The 19935-nt window shown below is 40.4% G+C and overlaps 2 protein-coding genes across 2 annotated transcripts in view; one reads left to right on the top strand and one right to left on the bottom strand.

Annotated features, from left to right (window-relative positions):
- LOC121578019 (histone deacetylase 7) overlaps positions 1–1484 on the top strand; it is a 92258-nt gene extending 90774 nt beyond the window's left edge. The window contains exon 24 of the mRNA XM_041892059.1: positions 572–1484. Within this exon, the coding sequence (XP_041747993.1) occupies positions 572–617 (46 nt within the window). The 3' untranslated portion in view covers positions 618–1484. The remainder of the gene's footprint in view (positions 1–571) is intronic.
- A 2978-nt stretch (positions 1485–4462) lies between these two features.
- On the bottom strand, positions 4463–13850 carry LOC121578018 (twist-related protein 2-like). The gene is made up of 2 exons (XM_041892058.2): positions 12028–13850; positions 4463–5436 (listed from the first exon to the last, which is right to left on the bottom strand). Exon 1 carries the CDS (start codon positions 13522–13524, stop codon positions 12919–12921), a length of 606 nt encoding a protein of 201 aa, XP_041747992.1. The 5' UTR covers positions 13525–13850; the 3' UTR covers positions 4463–5436; positions 12028–12918.
- Between the last annotated feature and the right edge of the window lie 6085 nt (positions 13851–19935).

Here is a 19935-nt window from a genome sequence, read left to right on the forward strand (position 1 = left end):
CTTACATATTGCAGCTTTAAAACACTATTTAGACAGGTGTTGTCTACAAACACATGGAGATAATTGCATCAGTATCCTCTAGAACTATTTCCCCCCTGGGCCCTGTGTAGCTTGGTAGAGCATGGCGCTTGCAACTCCAGGGTTGTGGGTTCGTTTCCCACGGGGGGCCAGTATTTAATTTAAAAAAGAAAAAAAATTATGGTATGCACTCACTAACTGTAAGTGGCTCTGGATAAGAGCATCTGCTAAATGACAAAATAATTTAAAATAAACTATTTGCAGAGTCTGTGTCCTGTTGAAATATACTACAGTGATATATAATACCACAGTGATGGTCTAATTCCCCGGGCGCCGATGACGTGGATGTCGATTATGGCAGCCCCCCGCACCTCTCTGATTCAGAGGGGTTGGGTTAAATGCAGAAGACACATTTCAGTTGAATGCATTCAGTTGTACAGCTGACTACTTATCCCCCTTTCTTTTTTCTTTATTTATACTGCTGTTATACTACAACAGGCTATACATTACAATGCTATACAATTAGGTTCTCTCCTCTCTCCCTCCTATTCAGGACACACCCAGATGAACTTATGGAGGGGGACAGTGACTCCATGTAGACAAGTGCACTTTCCGACAAACCTATCATGTAGACACACACACACACACACACACACACACACACTGTGATCCACTCGGCCCTGCTTCACTTGACCAGAATCCACTGCCTCCAGTTGACACTGTACAGACCACATCCTGACCACTATAGTCAAACTGAGTAGCTTACGCCTCACACACTCTTACACCTCATCAGAACACAGTTCTACTGGCCTGCCTCGACCACAACTCAACCGCACACTGAGAACACATCCCATTAACAGGGTACAGGAGGACCAAGAGAGAGGAGAATGAACACTGTCTTCATGACATGCCACTCCATGCCTCCCTGGTGTGTAACATTGTGAACTGTGACGACACAGAAGGAGAGGAGGAGCAGACCTGAGCATAAACTGGAGGGGTGAAATATATACCGTTATAAACACCACATCTTAAACAGACTTTGACTTGTAGCATGAAGTGACTTGACAAAGACCAGCGACACGGCTGGCTGTATACAAAGTCTCTCTGGGGAAGAGGGCTACTTTTTTAGCGTCGGTCACAGGTTACCGCGGTGCGTCGCCAGGCCGACAGAGCCGAATCACACAGGGAAGTAGGAAGTAGTCTCACGTCCCCACAGGAAGTTACTATGAAGGAGAACAGACATCGCACCCTCACTGGGGGACACTTAAAAAGCATCTCTTATTGATGATTTCATTTGTATTTATGTGAAGAAAAAGAGAGGAGACTGAGAATTTTGTTCAGACTTTTTTTGCACTGTGTATTTTGTCATGTGAACCTAGGAGAGAATGACAGAATGGACCATGTTGAAGCTCTCCTGGAATTTACAATAAAACATGTAAATTATCATACTCATGTTTTTAAGCTGATTTAAATATTGTAAGTTTGATTTATTGCATATTGTATTTCAAATATCAAGACATAATGGTCATGTTTTTTAAGCAGCAAATAGAGAAGAGCTAGATCCCTATGATTCATTGCTTTTATAGTTGATTTTCTTCCATGGGAGAAAAAAACATGCAAAAGTGGGGTGTAAGACTCCCTCTCAGACAGCACTTAAGTAAAAGATAAAGCCCCAAAAAAGTATTATTTATATCTGAAGTTGATGGCATCCTCACATTCTCTATCATTCTAATTATAACATTTCTTAGGAATGAATCCTATTACTCACTGAGGCAATTCAATCAGGAAACCACTTGTTTGGTGAGAAAGGATACAGAGTCAGCTCAAACGTTCCAAAGGTGTTTCAGCCAAGGACACACACACCGCCATACTGTAGAGAAAGGTTCTACTCTACGCTCGGCCACACACAAAATGTTTATGCATGTGTTTGTAAATCACTGCATTTGCATGTTGTCTGCAGGGTATTTCAACGTAATGAAGGTAAAATACAACTAATGGTGCTGGGTTCAAGGCAGATTAATAAAACAGTTGAAATGACTTCTTTGTCTTTAACTATGACTGGCACTTAAAAGTTGTCTGTTGACTTCACAGGACTCAAACAAAATAGAAATGCACTTACAATGTCTTAAGTGTTGGGATTGTGTTTTAGTAAAATGTCTATTCCACTCTGACGATGCCTTTTTTTTATTGTTGTTCTGTTGTGATTTCACAAAGACCTGTTTTTTTACATGTGGATTGATTGACATGCCTGTTGTATTTTGTATATTTGATAGGCTGTATTTCTTGATACTTAGTTTTCTACAATATGAAAGACAAGTGAACTAGGATTTGTTCACATCTGATTGTGTACCACTCGATTTACAAAAAAAGTCAGATTTTTGTTCCTGGACCAAACTGCAGTTAGCATATAACAGTTGAAGTTAGCATTTAGACTTTTGAGTTAGCTTATTAAGCTAGCTGACTACAGTATGTAGAACAATTGAACACAGGTTGAGAGAAAACAAAGCTTAAAAGCCTTATATGAACAACATCCCAATTGTGAAGTGGTATGGCCTCTGAACAGAACTTCAAAGATTTTTGTGAATTTCTGATTGTATTTGTATTTAAACAAAGGTTTTGCTTCTTAATATCACCAAAGATGGATAAAAAAACTGCTTACATTTCTTGTTAGCACTTTCCATTAAATAATGATTTATTTGTTACCCTTTTTAATGTTATTGCAGTGCCTTGCTTATGTATCATGTTAAATATATAAATAAATATATATATATATATATATATATATATATATATATATATATATATATATATATATATATATATATATATATATATATATATATATATATGACAGTGCTACAGATTCATTTGTACTATCATGTTGTATTGTTTCAGTACTTTTTGGTGCTTTATAATATACATTATAGAACCAAGACCTTACATGACAAGACCCTGCAAGAGCTGTATGGTATTTGACTTTGACATGGTGAAAAGGAGATTACTGTTAATGAAACAATACATTTGACTATGATTATGTGGAACAAAATGCCCACCATGTATTATTAATTTTCTATCAGAAGGGTTCTGTGTTATATTTTATTCTGGTTTAGGTTTATATTTCGCTTTAATTAAGTACTTTTGAGAACATTTGTGTTCTGTAAATGTAAATACATTTTTTGAGAGTCGACAAGCCCTTTAATTGTCTTAATATGACTTATTGCTCTGTTGTAGATAGCTACTGAGACCAAAATACAGATATTCTCCTATGTGCCTTAAAATATAGTGACAAACATATATAAAAGGTAGCTTTATTGAACTGGATGTTAGAGATTAGTTGTTGTTTTTTCTCTCACTTTGTCTTTATTGTTTTTTATTTGTACATGTAAATGTACATAGAAAACTTGGTATTTTAGTTTTTTTTCTTTTTTTTTCTTTAAACAGTTTTCCTCAATAAAAGGGAAACAAAGTTTTCTCAACATTCATTTTTTCCTGAAGTTTATATATTTTGTATCCCTTCAATAATGTTTTAAATATTGGGAATTATTTGTATTTAATGTTGCCCTTACACCAAGCACTCAGCTATTTTGGGAATGTAAAACCGCATGACTTTGTAATGTAACACAGTTTGACAAAAATCTTGGTTCCTGCCTTGCGTTGATACAAAAGGTATTGCAGTCCACTTATTTGTTATATATAATTTATAAGACCTTGTCTTGTCCCCAATGTACTCTGTAATACATAATGTACTCTCTGTCATTGTGTTCATAGTGTTAGAAGACTTGCTTTGAGACAGAAAGATGCAAAGTGTCTTTGGAAATTGGCTTGATCAGACTTTCAGTGGTATTTTAGCAAAACTGTTTTTATTATTATCCACAGGAGCTCATGTAATGAAAAGCTGGTGACAAAACATCTGCAAAGAGAACTACAGCTGAGCATGAGGATAGAAAATATTGACCAACTCAATTTTCTGGAAACAGTATATCAGATATTCCCACTACCTACCATTACCCAGTAGCAACAAAATGAGAATTTATCACATTGTAAAAAAAGTACAGTTTTCAATTTTCATTACATTCTCAAATTACTCAAATTACTAGCGTATTGCAGTATTTCCTTAATATTATCTTAAAGAGAAATTCCAAGGAATTACTAAACATACAATATTCAAACTATATTTTTCTCTTGCATTTAAAAGTACTACACTGTTACTTAAAACTATAAGTACAATGTTACTTGTGTATACAACAATGTACAATGTCACTTCTAATTGTATCTTTACTTTAATTAAGAGTGTCCAAAGAATATGTCATCTGTTACTCTGTTCCTACTGTATTATTTCATAGTTGACTTTAGGCTTAGTGGAATCTATCCACTATATCTAATCTATCCACTATATCTAATCTATCCACTATATCTAATCTATCCACTATATCTAATCTATCCACTATATCTAATCTATCCACTATATCTAATCTATCCACTATATCTAATCTATCCACTATATCTAATCTATCCATAATCTGTGCATGCTACAAAACTGTGTGCTTTACTGTGCTCATGTATTGCAGGGTGCCAGCATAGATTATCGCTTATTACTTACTCTGATATAAAGTCATTGTAATGTAAAATGTAACCTTTATGAATAAGCAATTAGCATGTGCACATGCTAAGTCCACTCGCTATGAAGGGACATAATGCAAACAGAGAAATACATGAACACAGACAGATCAAGCAGATACGTTTATACAACTGCTGGAAACATCAGGCTTCTTTGACTTTTCCTACCCATAAAATGGAGGTGAAAGAGCCTACAATTATTAGCTTATTAGCATCTTTGCTGTAAACATTCATTGGGCTGGGACAACCAGCTATCCATCCCTTTGGCATCATTATTATGGCCTTTATTGTAATTATCATCTCAGTTGTCAAAGAATCTTCCTCTGTAGTCTTTTGAAGTGGCGCATAAATGGCGGATCTTCGTCATGCCTCAGTGACAGTCACGTACTGTAGTACAGCATTATAATACTGTCTGTCTGTCAGGCTGCAAAAGGAGAGTCGACTGGATATCTGTCCTTAAACCGAAGCATGTGTCCGCTCCAATGCCCATGTCTGTGGGCCAGGGCTTCCAAAGAAGGAGAGATGGGGCTATGTCTGTGGGCCAGGGCTTCCAAAGGAGAGATGGGGCTATGTCTGTGGGCCAGGGCTTCCAAAGAAGGAGAGATGGGGCAATGTTTGTGGGCCAGGGCTTCCAAAGAAGGAGAGATGGGGCTAAGTCTGTGGGCCAGGGCTTCCAAAGAAGGAGAGATGGGGCAATGTTTGTGGGCCAGGGCTTCCAAAGAAGGAGAGATGGGGGTATGCGGGGGGAGGGACACAGACCCTTTTAGATGTAAAGAGGAGTCCATTCATTAGGCATCTGTCCTAAAAAGAGAAATAGATGTTTTAGTTTGTTTACTGAAGAAACTGACATTGATGTCCATATTTTTTGTCAATATAGGAAAACAATATATGAGTGAAAAGCCAGATAGAAGTCGCTAATGTGTAGTGTGTCCAAGTCGTTGTCCCAAACAAACACATAAACCAGCAGACAAAGCTAATTCCTCTCACATAGCGTAGAACAAAGCCCACAGCGCTAAACTTCTGCTCTTTCTCTTTTTAACAAGCAAATATTTCATCTGGAGCTTTCTCAATTGTCTGTAATTACAGTGCAGCTTTCCATGCTGAGAGAGAAAGAGAAGAGAGAGAGATAATGCTATCCAGTTAGCGTGTGTGTTTGTGGGTGTCCTGTGATTACACCATAATGCACAAATTGCCAGGAATTTCTTGTTTTCTCGTGTACCAAACGGGGGTACGCTACAGCAGCGAATAACAAGTGATCTTAGTGTCACTTTGGACTAAAGTACAGTAGATCGCCTCCTACTGGCTGGATTTGGGTAGAGCCTCCTTGGCATTTGTTTATCTCTCTCTCTCTCTCTCTCTCTTTCTAGCAAAATCAAAAGTTAAGTGCGGTTGATTTACAAAGAAGCAACTGATGCAGTGTTCGGTACACACACACACACACTTGGATAGGAGCATTTTAGTCTTCATTGACCTCATATGTAATGTTTCTAAGACAGAAGCCTACTCATGTTAAACCTGTGTGTACAACAACTTAAAGGGATAGTTCTGCGATATTAAATATTTAGATATGTGTTTCCTCTCTAAATATGTAACTTCTCTGAACTACCCCTTTAACACATAGATAAATATAAACACAACATGTAAAGTGTTGGTCCCATGTTTCATGACCTGAAATAAAAGATCCCAGAAATGCTCCATACTCACAAAAAGCTTATTTCTCTCAAATGTTGTGTACAAATTTGTTTATATCCCTGTTAGTGAGCATTTCTCTTTTGCCAAGATAATCCATCCACCTGACAGGTGTGCCATATCAAGAAGCTGATTAAACAACATGATCATTACACAGGTGCACCTTGTGCTGGGGACAATAAAAGGCCAATCTAAAATGCCACAAGGGAGCGTGCAATTGGCATGCTGACTGCAGGAATGTCCACCAGAGCTGTTGCCAGAGAATTTAATGTTAATTTCTCTACCATCGTCTAACGTCGTGTAAGAAAATTTGGCAGTACGTCCAATCGGCCTCACAACCACAGGTTGTGGGTGGACCTGGCTCCCAAGTGGGTGGGCCTATGGCCTCTCAGGCCCACCCATGGCTGCGCCCCTGCCCAGTCATGTGAAATTAATTTATTTCAATTGACTTATTTCCTTATATGAACTGTAACTCAGTAAAATCGTTGAAATTGTTGCATGTTGCGTTTATATATTTGTTCAGTATATATAATGTCCATTGTTTTCTGTTCTTATTGTCTGACGTGGACTGTAACACTGAATTGATAACGATAATGGATGAAGAGCAATGTCATACCTCCCTTTTGCATTAGACCAATATCTTTATATGGACTATATCGTTTCTACACACTCCCATTTGGTCTGTGCTCTGCTCCTGCATACGTGTCAAACCCAAAGTATAGAACTCTGTGATGCACCGCGTGCACTGCATACAGTACAGCTGTTGGAACAGCCCAGCCTGTGCAGCACACACATCCATCCATCCATCCAGCACCTGCTCTAGCGTCAGCTCAAAGTTCAAACCCCTAAAACTAAAGATGAGTAGCAGAAGCCCACAACTCTTGGAACCATCGGCCTGTTTGCAAGGCTCTGAAGCTCTTAAAAGGCAGATGTGCCACAGAGGACCTATAACAGCTGGTCTTAGATCAGTGCAAAGTAACTGCAACTGCAACCCTTAAACACATGCGGAGCCAGAGGTTCCGGAAGAGGAAAGAACAGTGACAGCCCTTTAATTGAAGAATAAGCAGAGTGGAGCGCCGCTTGTTGTTGCCAGGTTAAACACAGCAGCTTATTCTAAATCACAGCTGCACACACACACACATGAACCCAGAAACGCGCACATCTGCATTTACACACACATATATACACATCCAATAACACGCACATCCACTTAAATACACACACAAATGCTACACACACACAAATGCAACCAACAACACACACATCCGCATAGAACAGCCACACAAATGCGCCCAATATGCACCCCTCATATAAACACACACTTTATCCAAACACTTGTTACACACAAAAGAAAAGTACACAAACACATGCACGTTTCATTTAGGAAGGAATTTTCTTCATCCCAGAAACAGTATGTTAAAGAGTAGAATAAATAACAACCATTTGAGGTCTTCATTATACTAACGCTGTACATTTCAGTTGTCAATTTCAGTTCATTTCACACAGTAGAGTAGATAATGTTAGAAAGCAGAACAGTTCAGTGGATAACGTTAGAAAGCAGAACAGTTCAGTATATAACGTTAGAAAGCAGAACAGTTCAGTATATAATGTTAGAAAGCAGAACAGTTCAGTAGATAATGTTAGAAAGCAGAACAGTTCAGTATTATAATGTTAGAAAGCAGAACAGTTCAGTAGATAATGTTAGAAAGCAGAACAGTTCAGTAGATAACGTTAGAAAGCAGAACAGTTCAGTATATAATGTTAGAAAGCAGAACAGTTCAGTAGATAATGTTAGAAAGCAGAACAGTTCAGTAGATAACGTTAGAAAGCAGAACAATTCAGTAGATAATGTTAGAAAGCAGAGCAGTTCAGTAGATAATGTTAGAAAGCAGAGCAGTTCAGTAGAAAACGTTAGAAAGCAGAACAGTTCAGTAGAAAACATTAGAAAGCAGAACAGTTCAGTAGATAATGTTAGAAAGCAGAACAGTTGATTTCACTGTCCACAGTTCAGTAGATAATGTTAGAAAGCAGAACAGTTCATTTCACTCTCCACAGTTCAGTAGATAACGTTATAATGCAGAACAGTTCAGTGGAGAACAGTAGAAAGCAGAACAGTTCACTAGATAACTTTAGAATGCAGAACAGTTCAGTAGATAATGTTAGAAAGCAGAACAGTTCAGTAGATAATGTTAGAATGCAGAGCAGTTCAGTAGATAATGTTAGAAAGTAGAACAGAAGGTAATGACTACGCTTCTCTTCAAGGATAGACTCATCCACATGTAGAGTTTGGGTTTCCAACCACAGTGGTGGAACCTTCAAAGTCTGGCTGCTGATGCTGCTGAGGATGTTATAGTAATGTAAAGGGAACACCTGGAGACAGCACTACTCGTGTGTGTACGTGTGTTTGTGTGTGTGTGTTCGTGCGCGTGTGTGTGTTCTACTCAACATTTGTGTGTGAGTGTGTGTGATTGTCTTTAAGTGTGTTTTCTGTATGTGCATTTTTACGTGTGTGTGTGCACATTTTATTTGAATGTTTTATGTTATGTTTGTATACGTTTGTTTGTATTTCTACTGAAAATGTGTGAGTGTGTGTGTGATTGTCTACACTGAGTGTACAAAACATTAGGAATACCTGCTCTTTCCATGACATAGACTGACCAGGTGAATCCTGGTGAAAGCTATTATCCCTTATTGATGTCACTTGTTAAATCCACTTCAGTCAGTGTAGATGAAGGGGAGGAGACAGGTTAAAGAAGGATTTTTAAGCCTTGAGACGTATTGTGTATGTGCCATTCAGAGGGGGAATGGGCAAGAAAAAATATTTAAGTGCCTTTGAACGGGGTATGGTAGCAGGTGCCAGGCGCACCGGTTTGTGTCAAGAACTGCAACGCTGCTGGGTTTTTCACTCTCAACAGTTTTCCGTGTGTATCAAGAATGGTCCACCACCCAAAGGACATCCAGCTAACTTGACACAACTGTGGGAAGCATTGGAGTTAACATGGGCCAGCATCCCTGTGGAATGCTTTCGACACCTTGTAGATAGAGTCCATGCCCCAACGAATTGAGGCTGTTCTGAGGGCAAAGGGGAATGCAACTCAATATTAGGAAGGTGTTCCTAATGTTTTGTACAGTCAGTGTGTAAGTGTGTTTTATGTATAGGCAATATTAGAAATGTTGACATGTGTGTGTGCCTGATATCACCTTGACCTCTCACCTCTTAATCTTAAGGTCTGCATTTCCTTCCCTTGACAGGCCCAGTTTTACATGAGTAGCGCTCACCAGTTTGGTTTCTGACGGATAGCCTCTGCTCTCTGCACCTTATCGTCCTTTCTTTGGCTCGTCATTCTTTCCTACCTCTCTCTTTTCATCCTGTCTTCTCTTTGATGGGCTTTTCAGTTAGCTCACGCTCATCTTTTATCTTTCAATAAATGCTTATCTTCTAGGTTCTTATCTGCATTCAGAAGAGTGAGTGGCCGCCAATTCCGCAAAGTTTACTTATTCTTCAAGAGACCGAGAGGAAAGGCAGATAACAAAAGCTAGAAATGGCATACACACACACACACACATGGATGTACACACACACATACACACACACATAGATGTACACACATACACGCACGCACATGTAAACACACAAGTACACACATGCCAGTGCATAGGCTACACACAGTGATACGAATGCATAAGAACTCCACATAAACAAGTACACACACATATACGTTGGCTCACTTACACACACACACCATCAAACTTGCCCCTGGCACACACACCTTCCTAATGCCTCACAACTGTTTCCAATCTAAAGGTTCCTGCTTGTCTGGGCCCCGGCAGGGCCTGATTAGACGACACTGGATACAAGATCCTGAGGAGAAAGGACAAGGCTGCAGGGGAGAGGAGGGAGGGAGGGAGGGCTTCTTTTTCTCTTTCCCTCTCTTTTTTTGCCTGATATACCTGATATACCTGTGCAGGACCCCAGTATCTGTTTACACTAGAGAGAAAACCAGACCTTTCTCTGGTCTAGTCTGCCTGAGGTATGTTAGATAATGCTCTGGATAAAAGGACAACATTTCGTTAAGAGTGAGTCAATGGTAAAACTGCATACAAAAATGGACACTTGAATCGCTCATTGATGTACTTAAAAACTTTTTAGAAAATATTATATTATATTTCTTACATCCATAATTCATCCAAAATGAAACGGTTATATTGTCACTATAACAATAATTTGACGATTTTCGGGTAGTGGGATACTGGTATTGGTTATGGCTGGTTGGGTTTAACTATTATGTAGAACTCCAAACTATTGTCAGTCATTCTATTTTCTTATCTTCACAGTGCATCAAGACAGATAGCTAAATATTTCTGCCAAAAAGTGTAAAATGATTTAGGGTTATGCTAAATTGTTACATATTACAGTACAATGTTTCATTCAAATGCTTTTTTTCATGAAATAGGACATTTTGTAACTGAAGCATTTTTTTTTTTTTTATGTTACCAAATTTGATTGATAATACATCCTATGACGAAAGGACAGGATCTTTATAATAATTTGATGTGAATGAAAATAGTCTATTAAAGTGTTTGTTATCAAAATTGTCAAGCTGCGAACCATAATATGGTGTGCAGTTTAATAATACTGTGTTTACACTAAAATAAGAAAGCAAATTGAATATTGTAATTATGATTTCGCATTACTAGGTGTTTTCATTTGTAATTTAGGCTATTTCATAATTTGTCGTTCTGTTTGAACTATATTGTTACATTTAATTATGTTACAGATTATTATTTATTTTTTTATAGTTAAGCAATAGTTACAAACATATAGAGATACACATGCACTCACGCCCATGGGCAGTGGACATGTGACCGTCAGATATTTATCAAATACATTTACCTGCGGATCCATTGGGAATAGGCTTTTCCTTTTTATTATTAGCGTAATGCATTTTTGACCTAATTCATTTTGACATATTAAAATAAAGACAGCCTGCACTAATTCATACTCTTTCCCACTTCAACAGATAAAAAGCTTTCCTTAAAGGACGATTCAAATCAATATCTGAACTTAACAGAGAAGTTGAAAAGCACTTTTATAAACGTTCTGGAGTAGGAAATTCTGATTTGTTTGGGAATGTTTAATCAGGGTCACTTTGATCAGTTAAATGTAATTAGAAAAGGCATATTTACATTAGTCCGATGCACAAATATGTCAGATGGCTCCGCTTTTCTAACCTGTTTATTGAATTATAACACATTGTTGTCATCCACGTTCATAAAATAAATACTTCAAAGTAAAGTATTACTACATGGTCAACCAATTGGAACAACAGAGTAGAAAGAAAAAGATGTGCAGTACATGGTGTTTCCATAGTACCAATAAGCTCTGGATAACATGACCATAATACCTGTAGACTGATCAGTATGACATGTTTAGTAAGACACCCCGTGCGTTCAACTTCCGTGTCACAAGGGTTGTTAGCCTGGGCCTGGTTTCCCCTTAACGATGGAACTAAGTTACGAGTAGGTTCAAGCGCAACATTAGCAACGATTGTTTTGGGAAACAGCTAGCAGATTCAACGATGCTCCTGTAAAGGTTTTAACGATGATCTTAACCTTAAGATGCTTTTGGGAAACCACAGAGGCCCTGGATGTTTGGTCATATGTGACACGTGTGTGTGTGTTCGTGCATGTTTTTATACATACCTGCAGGGGTGCACCGTAGAGTTGTGGAGTTGGGGGCTAAATTGTAAGGCGGCATACAGGGGCATTTGAGGTGGAAAGGGGGGGGCAATGTCGAAGGGTGAACGGTGGGAGTGATGGGGCAGTGGGTAAGGTGAGTGATGGGGCAGTGGGTAGTTGGGGATGGAGAGATTAGGGGAATGAGATGGGAGGGTAAGCAAAGAACAGTTTGAAGAACAGAAGAGAATAGAGAATAATGAAGGGAGGAAGGTAGTGGGCTAGGAGGGAACAGTGACACTGTGTTGTGGTTAGAAGGAGGGCCAGAGATAGTGGCTTAGGGGAGGCCAGGGATGGTGGGGTTAGGGGGTACAGAGATACTGGGTTAGGGGAGGCCAGGGATGGTGGGGTTAGGGGGTACAGAGATACTGGGTTAGGGGAGGCCAGGGATGGTGGGGTTAGGGGGTACAGAGATACTGGGTTAGGGGAGGCCAGGGATGGTGGGGTTAGGGGGTACAGAGATACTGGGTTAGGGGAGGCCAGGGATGGTGGGGTAAGGGGGTACATAGATTGTGGGTTAGGGGAGGCCAGGGATGGTGGGGTTAGGGGGTACAGAGATTGTGGGTTAGGGGAGGCCAGGGGTGGTGGGGTTAGGGGGTACAAAGATAGTGGGTTAGGGGAGGCCAGGGATGGTGGGGTTAGGGGGTACAGAGATAGTGGGTTAGGGGAGGCCAGGGATGGTGGGGTAAGGGGGTACAGAGATACATTTACATTTTAGTCATTTAGCAGACGCTCTTATCCAGAGCGACGTACAGTTAGTAGTGGGTTAGGGGAGGCCAGGGATGGTGGGGTAAGGGGGTACAGGAAGGAAGATGCAGAGAAAGTATGGTTAAGACAGAACAGGACGGGTAGGAGACACTAGTGGCTGGCAGACATGGCCCAGGCACCCTCCATCCTCCAGACGGAAAAGGCGTAGCTGAGGCGTTCGTGGGCCAGGTAGTTGCAGCTAGCCAGCTTGGCGTCCATCTCATCACTCTGCAGCACCTGGTACAGGAAGTCGATGTAGCGTGACGCCAGTTTCAGGATCTGGATCTTGCTAAGTTTGTCCGACGGCAGAGTGGGGATGATCTTACGCAGCGAGGCGAAGGCGTCGTTCAGCGACTGCGTGCGTTGGCGCTCACGAACGTTGGCGATCACTCGCTGCGTGTGCAGGTCCTCGAAGGGCTCACCGCCCGGGCCCAAACCGAGGCCGCTGGAGCTCAGCGTGGATGGGGCCACGCACACCATCGCCGTGGGGGAGCTCTGTTGCTTTTTCTGCCGTTTGGGCCCCGACGGAACCAGGCTGTTGGGGCTCCCGCTGACAACGGCCCTCTCCTCGGCCCGACCCAGACTGTCCTTCTTGGGGTACGGCACCCGCTTTCGCCCCCCCGTTGGCCCACTCTTCTTGGAGCCCCTCTCCAGCTCCTCCTCGCTGGCCCCCAGCCCCCCCTCGGGGGAGTTGGCGCAGGAAACCTCCTCGCGCATCACCACCTCCCTCTCAGGACACCGTCCTTCTTCCCTTTCCGAGGCAGGCTGGTTTTTGCTCTTCGTTCCTCCCTCTCTTTCCCTCTTTTTCTCTTCTTCAGACACCCTTATGGGAAGTTCTGGTAGAGAGACACAGGCTTAGAAGTTTCGTCTTCTTCCTCCAGTGAAGGACGAGAGCGATACACTTCACACTTCTAAACATCAAACTGTTGAATATCCATAGGCTTTACTCCCAGTCAGTCAGAAAGCTCTGTCTCTTCCCTGTGCCTCTGTGGTGAATTCCTCACCTCCAGTTTCCCATCTCCTCAACCCGTGTGCAGAACAACAACAATCCATCTACTTTGCCGTGCTACCTCCCATCCTTTTATACACGCCCGGCAAACTCGGAGCCTGCGGGCAGCTGCGATTGGCCAGAACCAGCTTCTTAGGGTGTGGTTTGGAAGCAGGAAGTGAGCTCGAGGTTGGTGGGTGGCTGGGAAGGGGGTAAGTGGCCTTCTCAGCCAATTGTGAGAGGCCTTGCTAAAAGCTGCAGAAGTTGTCTGCGTCTTTATAGGTTCCAGATTTCTCCTGCTGGAGCACTCCTGGCATTCTCCCGCACCCACTTGTCTGTCTATCTGTCTGTCTGTCTGTCTGTCTGTCTGTCTGTCTGTCTGTCTCTCTTCTCATCAATTCATTACATGCTTCGAGACTCATAGGTCTGTTGTGCACTTTGACTTCTAAGACATTAAAAAAATGTCTTTGTTAATTGAGGGGGATGAAATTACATTGTGTTAGTACTGCATGAATGCGCTTACATATGAATGCTTTGGTATGAGCAAGATTAAGTTGATTTAATACCTAAAACTAAGTTTACACTGAAAACCTTTTATGCACGATATCTCAAGGACTATTCCTTTTTTATTTGAAGATATAGGATAAAATGTTTATTATTTCTCAAATTAGAAAGAACAAGTGTGAGTTGACTGTATCAGATGTGATCTCCCTAATATTTACGTGGCATCCTTAATATCTATCACATGATACTATAAAGACACGCCAAGGGTCACTCCTCCAAGCCAGTCGGGGCAAAAAAACATGTGGATTAACATCTTTAGACAGATTTTCATCTTAAACAATAAACATTGTGATGTCACATTTCTGTTTAAAAGTACCCAAATAGAAATGTCACCATGACAACTCAAAAAACAACTGGGATTATTCCTTTAAACCTTAAAACAATACTGCCACTGTGAATATACCTTTTGTTCAGTATAAAAATAGAAAATATGCCACAAAACCTAGTAAATGAAAATTGTATTTTCAACATACAGTATGTCATTAAAAAATTGAATAACTTTTCAAAACAGGTTATCCCATAGAAATAGAACAACTAGAATGAGTGTCCCCATTTACGCAATTCCATTTCTATGCATTATCCACTGCAATGTCTATATGGGAGTAGCCAAGGCAACGGCCCAGCGAGGACCCTGAATAACCCCTAACCCTGTGAGCTTGTGACCCCAGCCCGCTAAGGTGAGAGGGCTGCTAATTATGCCATCCATGCCCTCTGGTGGAGTAGACACATGTTCTCTCTCCACACCAACAACCCAGGGGAACACACATCTGGGTCTGCAGGGACACACCACAAGGGACACACACACACACACACACGCGCACACACACACACACACACACACACGCACGGCGCAAGCACACGCACACACACACACACACACACACACACACACACACACACACACACACACACACACACACACACACACACACACACACACACACACACACACACACACACACACACACACACACACACACACACACACACACACACACACACACACACACACACACACACACACACACACACACACACACACACACACACACACACACACACACACACACACACACACACACACGCAATACAACGCCTAACCAATGTAGAGCATCTCCTGAAATGTAATCAAACATGATGACTCTTAGAAAAAATTGACTTTATACTGCAGAACAAGGTAGCAATGAGTCTGACAGCTTTAAATACTTTATATTGTCTACTGCAGAACAAGGTAGCAATGAGTCTGACAGCTTTAAATACTTTATATTGCATACTGCAGAACAAGGTAGCAATGAGTCTGACAGCTTTAAATACTTTATATTGCATACTGCAGAACAAGGTAGCAATGAGTCTGACAGCTTTAAATACTTTATATTGCATACTGCAGAACAAGGTAGCAATGAGTCTGACAGCTTTAAATACTTTATATTGTCTACTGCAGAACAAGGTAGCAATGAGTCTGACAGCTGTAAATACATGCTGAAGTCCATAGGGTAAAAGTCATCGATAACGCAACCGACATGGATGCCCGCACTTTTCTACCATAACGTTGTCATAGAGATGTGACTTAACAATAATAAGTGTTACTACCACCATAACAGGAAATGTAAACTGTTGCATAGGTTTACAGTTTCATGAATCATAACGGCGTGGTTGCTTGTCATTAAAGGTGCAGTCCATAAGAATTCCTAATGATCATTTAAATTACGTAAACATACCTCTCGATTTTTGAAGAGTAGGACTTATACATTTGTTACACTACCTTAGTACAGTCGTCTTATCCATCATAATCCAAAAGGCATTACCATGGATTAGAAAGAAATTATATGTAACATTGTCTTTATTTTACAGTTGTTGATAACAAAAAGTTCAATAGGTGAATGATAAAGAACCTGCCATTTGAATTATTGAACATATATACCTTCTTGTGGATTTCAAGACTCGAAAACTACACATTTATCAGTAGACATGAATGGTTACTTCAAGTAATGTACATGAATTGTCAAGTTATGTTATGACAGACTTTATATTAGTGTTGACGGTTTTATCACGGGACACGAAGTGTCATTGCCTCTGCATTTGAAGGAGGTGAGCGAATTTTAGAGGGGCTTTGGAGACATTAGTGAACTTTATGAGTTTAATATGGCCATATACAAGAGAGCTGGGATCAACTACACTCAACTGCAATCAATCAACTCAAAAAAGGAATTCCAGTCACTGAGATATTGAAGTGGAGGTTAGACTTAACATGCAGGTATAAACATGCATAAACCCCTTATCATTAGATCATTTGTTTTGGTACTGTCCATTTGTAGCTTGTTTCTGGACACAGGTCCAGGAATGGCTGAAGGATTGCAATATTTGCATGGAGCTGACCCTGCAGATAGCACTACTGGGTGATCTGAAAAGTCATATTCAATCGATCAATAATATAATAATACTTTTAGCAAAAATGTATATTTTCAATTCACAAACTGTAGAAACAATGAGAATAGAAAGGTTCAGAACTTTTGTCAAACATCACAGTACAGTTGAAAAATATATGGCAAATAGAAATCCATTATGGATGGTGTTGAATGGAGCTGAAGGATGGGACTAATAACAACAACTAATAACAACAAGATAACTAGTGTAAGACATGCTGTGTCCATAATAAGTATATAGGTTATATATTGTGAGCTTTTGTGAAAGAGCACAGTTAGAAATATATGGCATATAGAAGCATACCAGATGGACATCATGAAAATGATCGGAGGAAGTTCAGGAGTAAAAACAAACAAAATATAATGATTGACTGTGTCCATAAATTGTATATAGTATGTATAAGCATGAAGTAGAGGCCTAAGCATTGCTGTTCACTAGTTTACTCCAATTAGGGAAGGGCTGGTGGGGTTGGAAAGTAATAAAAGGGAAATATATATATTTTTAAAGGATATGTATGTTTATATATATATATGCGAGAGAAAAAAAACATATGGGGGATTGGAAGTGATGCAGACAATTACATTGATGGAAGTTACAATCTATCTGCAGTATTAAAGCTGATCTACCCCCTAAAAAGAATAATAATAATAAATAAATAAACATGCATTAACCCCTTATAATGACTTATAATCATCTCATATTCATCCTGACTAAATACCAAACAATTTGAGTCCATTGAAATGTTGATATGTAGAGTGACAGCATATTATAAGCCTTATTATAAGACTTTATAAGGTCTCATTCATGTTTATCACTCGTTATAACGCTATATACAAGCAGACTTTAAATAAAGTGTTACCAAGTGGACAACACATTAGAATTATAACAGGCCTTATTTACACAACAGGCCCTTTCATTTCAACCGAAATTCCCAAATCAATTCCCAGATTAACTGAAATTAGAAATAAATTGTCTCCAACCTCCGGGTGGGTTTGCAAAGAAGGACAAGGAAACCCATTGTTGTGCACTGGGCCGTCCGGGGATAACCTTGGGGCTGCTTACCTTAGTGGAGCATGCCTCCATGCCACCATCATGGAAAGAATGAGCGAACGACAGGCTAACAGGAACAGCATGGAACACGCACCCCTCGCACAGAACAGAGGGAAAAAGAATGAGAGAGGGAGAGAGAATGGGAGAAGAATAAAGAAAGAAAGAAAGAAAGAAAGAAAGAAAGAAAGAAAGAAAGAAAGAAAGAAAGAAAGAAACAAAGAAAGAAAGAAACAAAGAAACAAAGAAAGAAAGGAGAGGAAGAGAAAAGTCCAAACAGAACCAGATGCAGGAGTGGGGAGGGTTGTTTGATCTCCCTCCTCATAGGCTGATTGATGTTGCACATTTCATTTCCTCGTCAGAGTCTTGACATAATGTTTCACTAAACACTCCAGCCCCTTTTTTCTTTTGACTTTTATTTTTTGGGGTTAATAATTAACCCCTCCTGTGGCTGCAAACAGACAGCACAATATCAAGAGGACGTGTATAGAAATGGCTTCGATATCAAAGAGGAATATAGGCCATCGTAATGTCCACTTTAAGCTTTGCCCATATGTTATAGTCCGAACTGATCCATAGTATTGAAATACTGTACTGAGGAAAGTGTATGTTGAAAGAGGAGGGACTTTTGAAGTTCTTGAGCAAAGGAAAAAAAGACACTTCTTAAATCCATAATACTGTGAATTTGATTACTGCCTTCCTGCAAAGTTCTTAGAAAGTTCTGAGTAAGGACAACTGATCAATGGCACAAGGACCTTCCATCATAAGTAAGCATTGAGTAACGTGGTTCCTGTTGAAAATGAGTCCTAGAATACACTGTTCACCAAACTTCTCACCTTAACAGATGGCTCATCCTCGTCACACTGTCTTGGAGTTAGTAGAATAATCACCTAACCACTAGTCCAGGGTCAGATATTTCCCCCTCCTTACGGTTATGGTCAGGATTTGGCTGTGGGGAAATCTGATCCTAGATCTGTGGATAGTAAGGCACAAGCTTCTATCTACCACAAGCCTCTGTCTTGGAAAGTGTGCATTGCCCAGCACCCCTCCCCCTACCGCTGCTCCTCCATCCCTCCTCTGGAGCCCAGTGGGACACATGCAGACATCTGGGACCCATTTCCCCCCGTAGAGCGGGACTTCCTGTGGGGTATCAACCTAGCGGGGGTGGAGGGTGAAGGTGCATGGGGGTGAAGGACGGAGGTGCAGGATGGAGGGGGAAGGGTGATGTATATAGATCTTTATTTGTTTTATTTATTTATTTATTTCACCTTTATTTAACCAGGTAAGCCAGTTGAGAACAAGTTCTCATTTACAACTGCGACCTGGCCAAGATAAAGCAAAGCAGTGCGATAAAAACAACAACACAGAGTTACACATGGGATAAAACAAAACGTACAGTCAATAACACAATAGAAAATCTATATACATTGTGTGCAAATGTAGTAAGTTATGGAGGTAAGGCAATAAATAGGCCATAGTGCAAAATAATTACAATTTAGTATTATATATTATATAGAGTATAGGTAGTGATGAGGGGTTGAGGGGTTTGAAGCTGGGACAGAGGCAGGTCTGGGGCCACTTCCATTCACTTCCACAGCCAGCAAGTCCCCTCAGTCTGTTTGTGTGTATACATTAAAGATGTAACGTTTCCATTTGTTCCTCCCCTTTTCTTTTTGATGACTAATGAAATTAAATAAATGTATTCTTATGGCAAATCTGGTCCTTCGAAACACACACACACCCACACAAACAGAGTTTGTCACTGTACTGCGTTTGTGTGTATGGGCAGAGCAAGGCAGCACTAAAGAAAACCCCCTGAAGGTATTTTTCTGTTGAGGCAGATAAAAAAACAATTCTTTTTTTTCTACTTCATTGCATGCTAATCTGTGTTATTCCAGTTTGCCTGAGACTTAACTCCCTATATTAGGCTATAATTTATCATAATATTTAGTGCTCAAGCTTCCCTCAAATGTCCCTGCTTTCATGTGCAATTTGGCCAATATCCTGCGCTGGCTCTGATTACAGTGTTTAAGTCCCAGGGTCCATCCATGGCACATTACAAACAGTACCAGTGGAGTTCACAGCCAATAATAACTATATAGGGC

The sequence above is a fragment of the Coregonus clupeaformis genome, chromosome 12 (genome assembly GCF_020615455.1).
Source record: "Coregonus clupeaformis isolate EN_2021a chromosome 12, ASM2061545v1, whole genome shotgun sequence".
Taxonomy (NCBI): domain Eukaryota; kingdom Metazoa; phylum Chordata; class Actinopteri; order Salmoniformes; family Salmonidae; genus Coregonus; species Coregonus clupeaformis.

Bases quoted from the DNA above. Each gene is read 5' to 3' on its own strand.
- LOC121578018 (XM_041892058.2), bottom strand. From the start codon at position 13,524: ATGCGCGAGGAGGTTTCCTGCGCCAACTCCCCCGAGGGGGGGCTGGGG.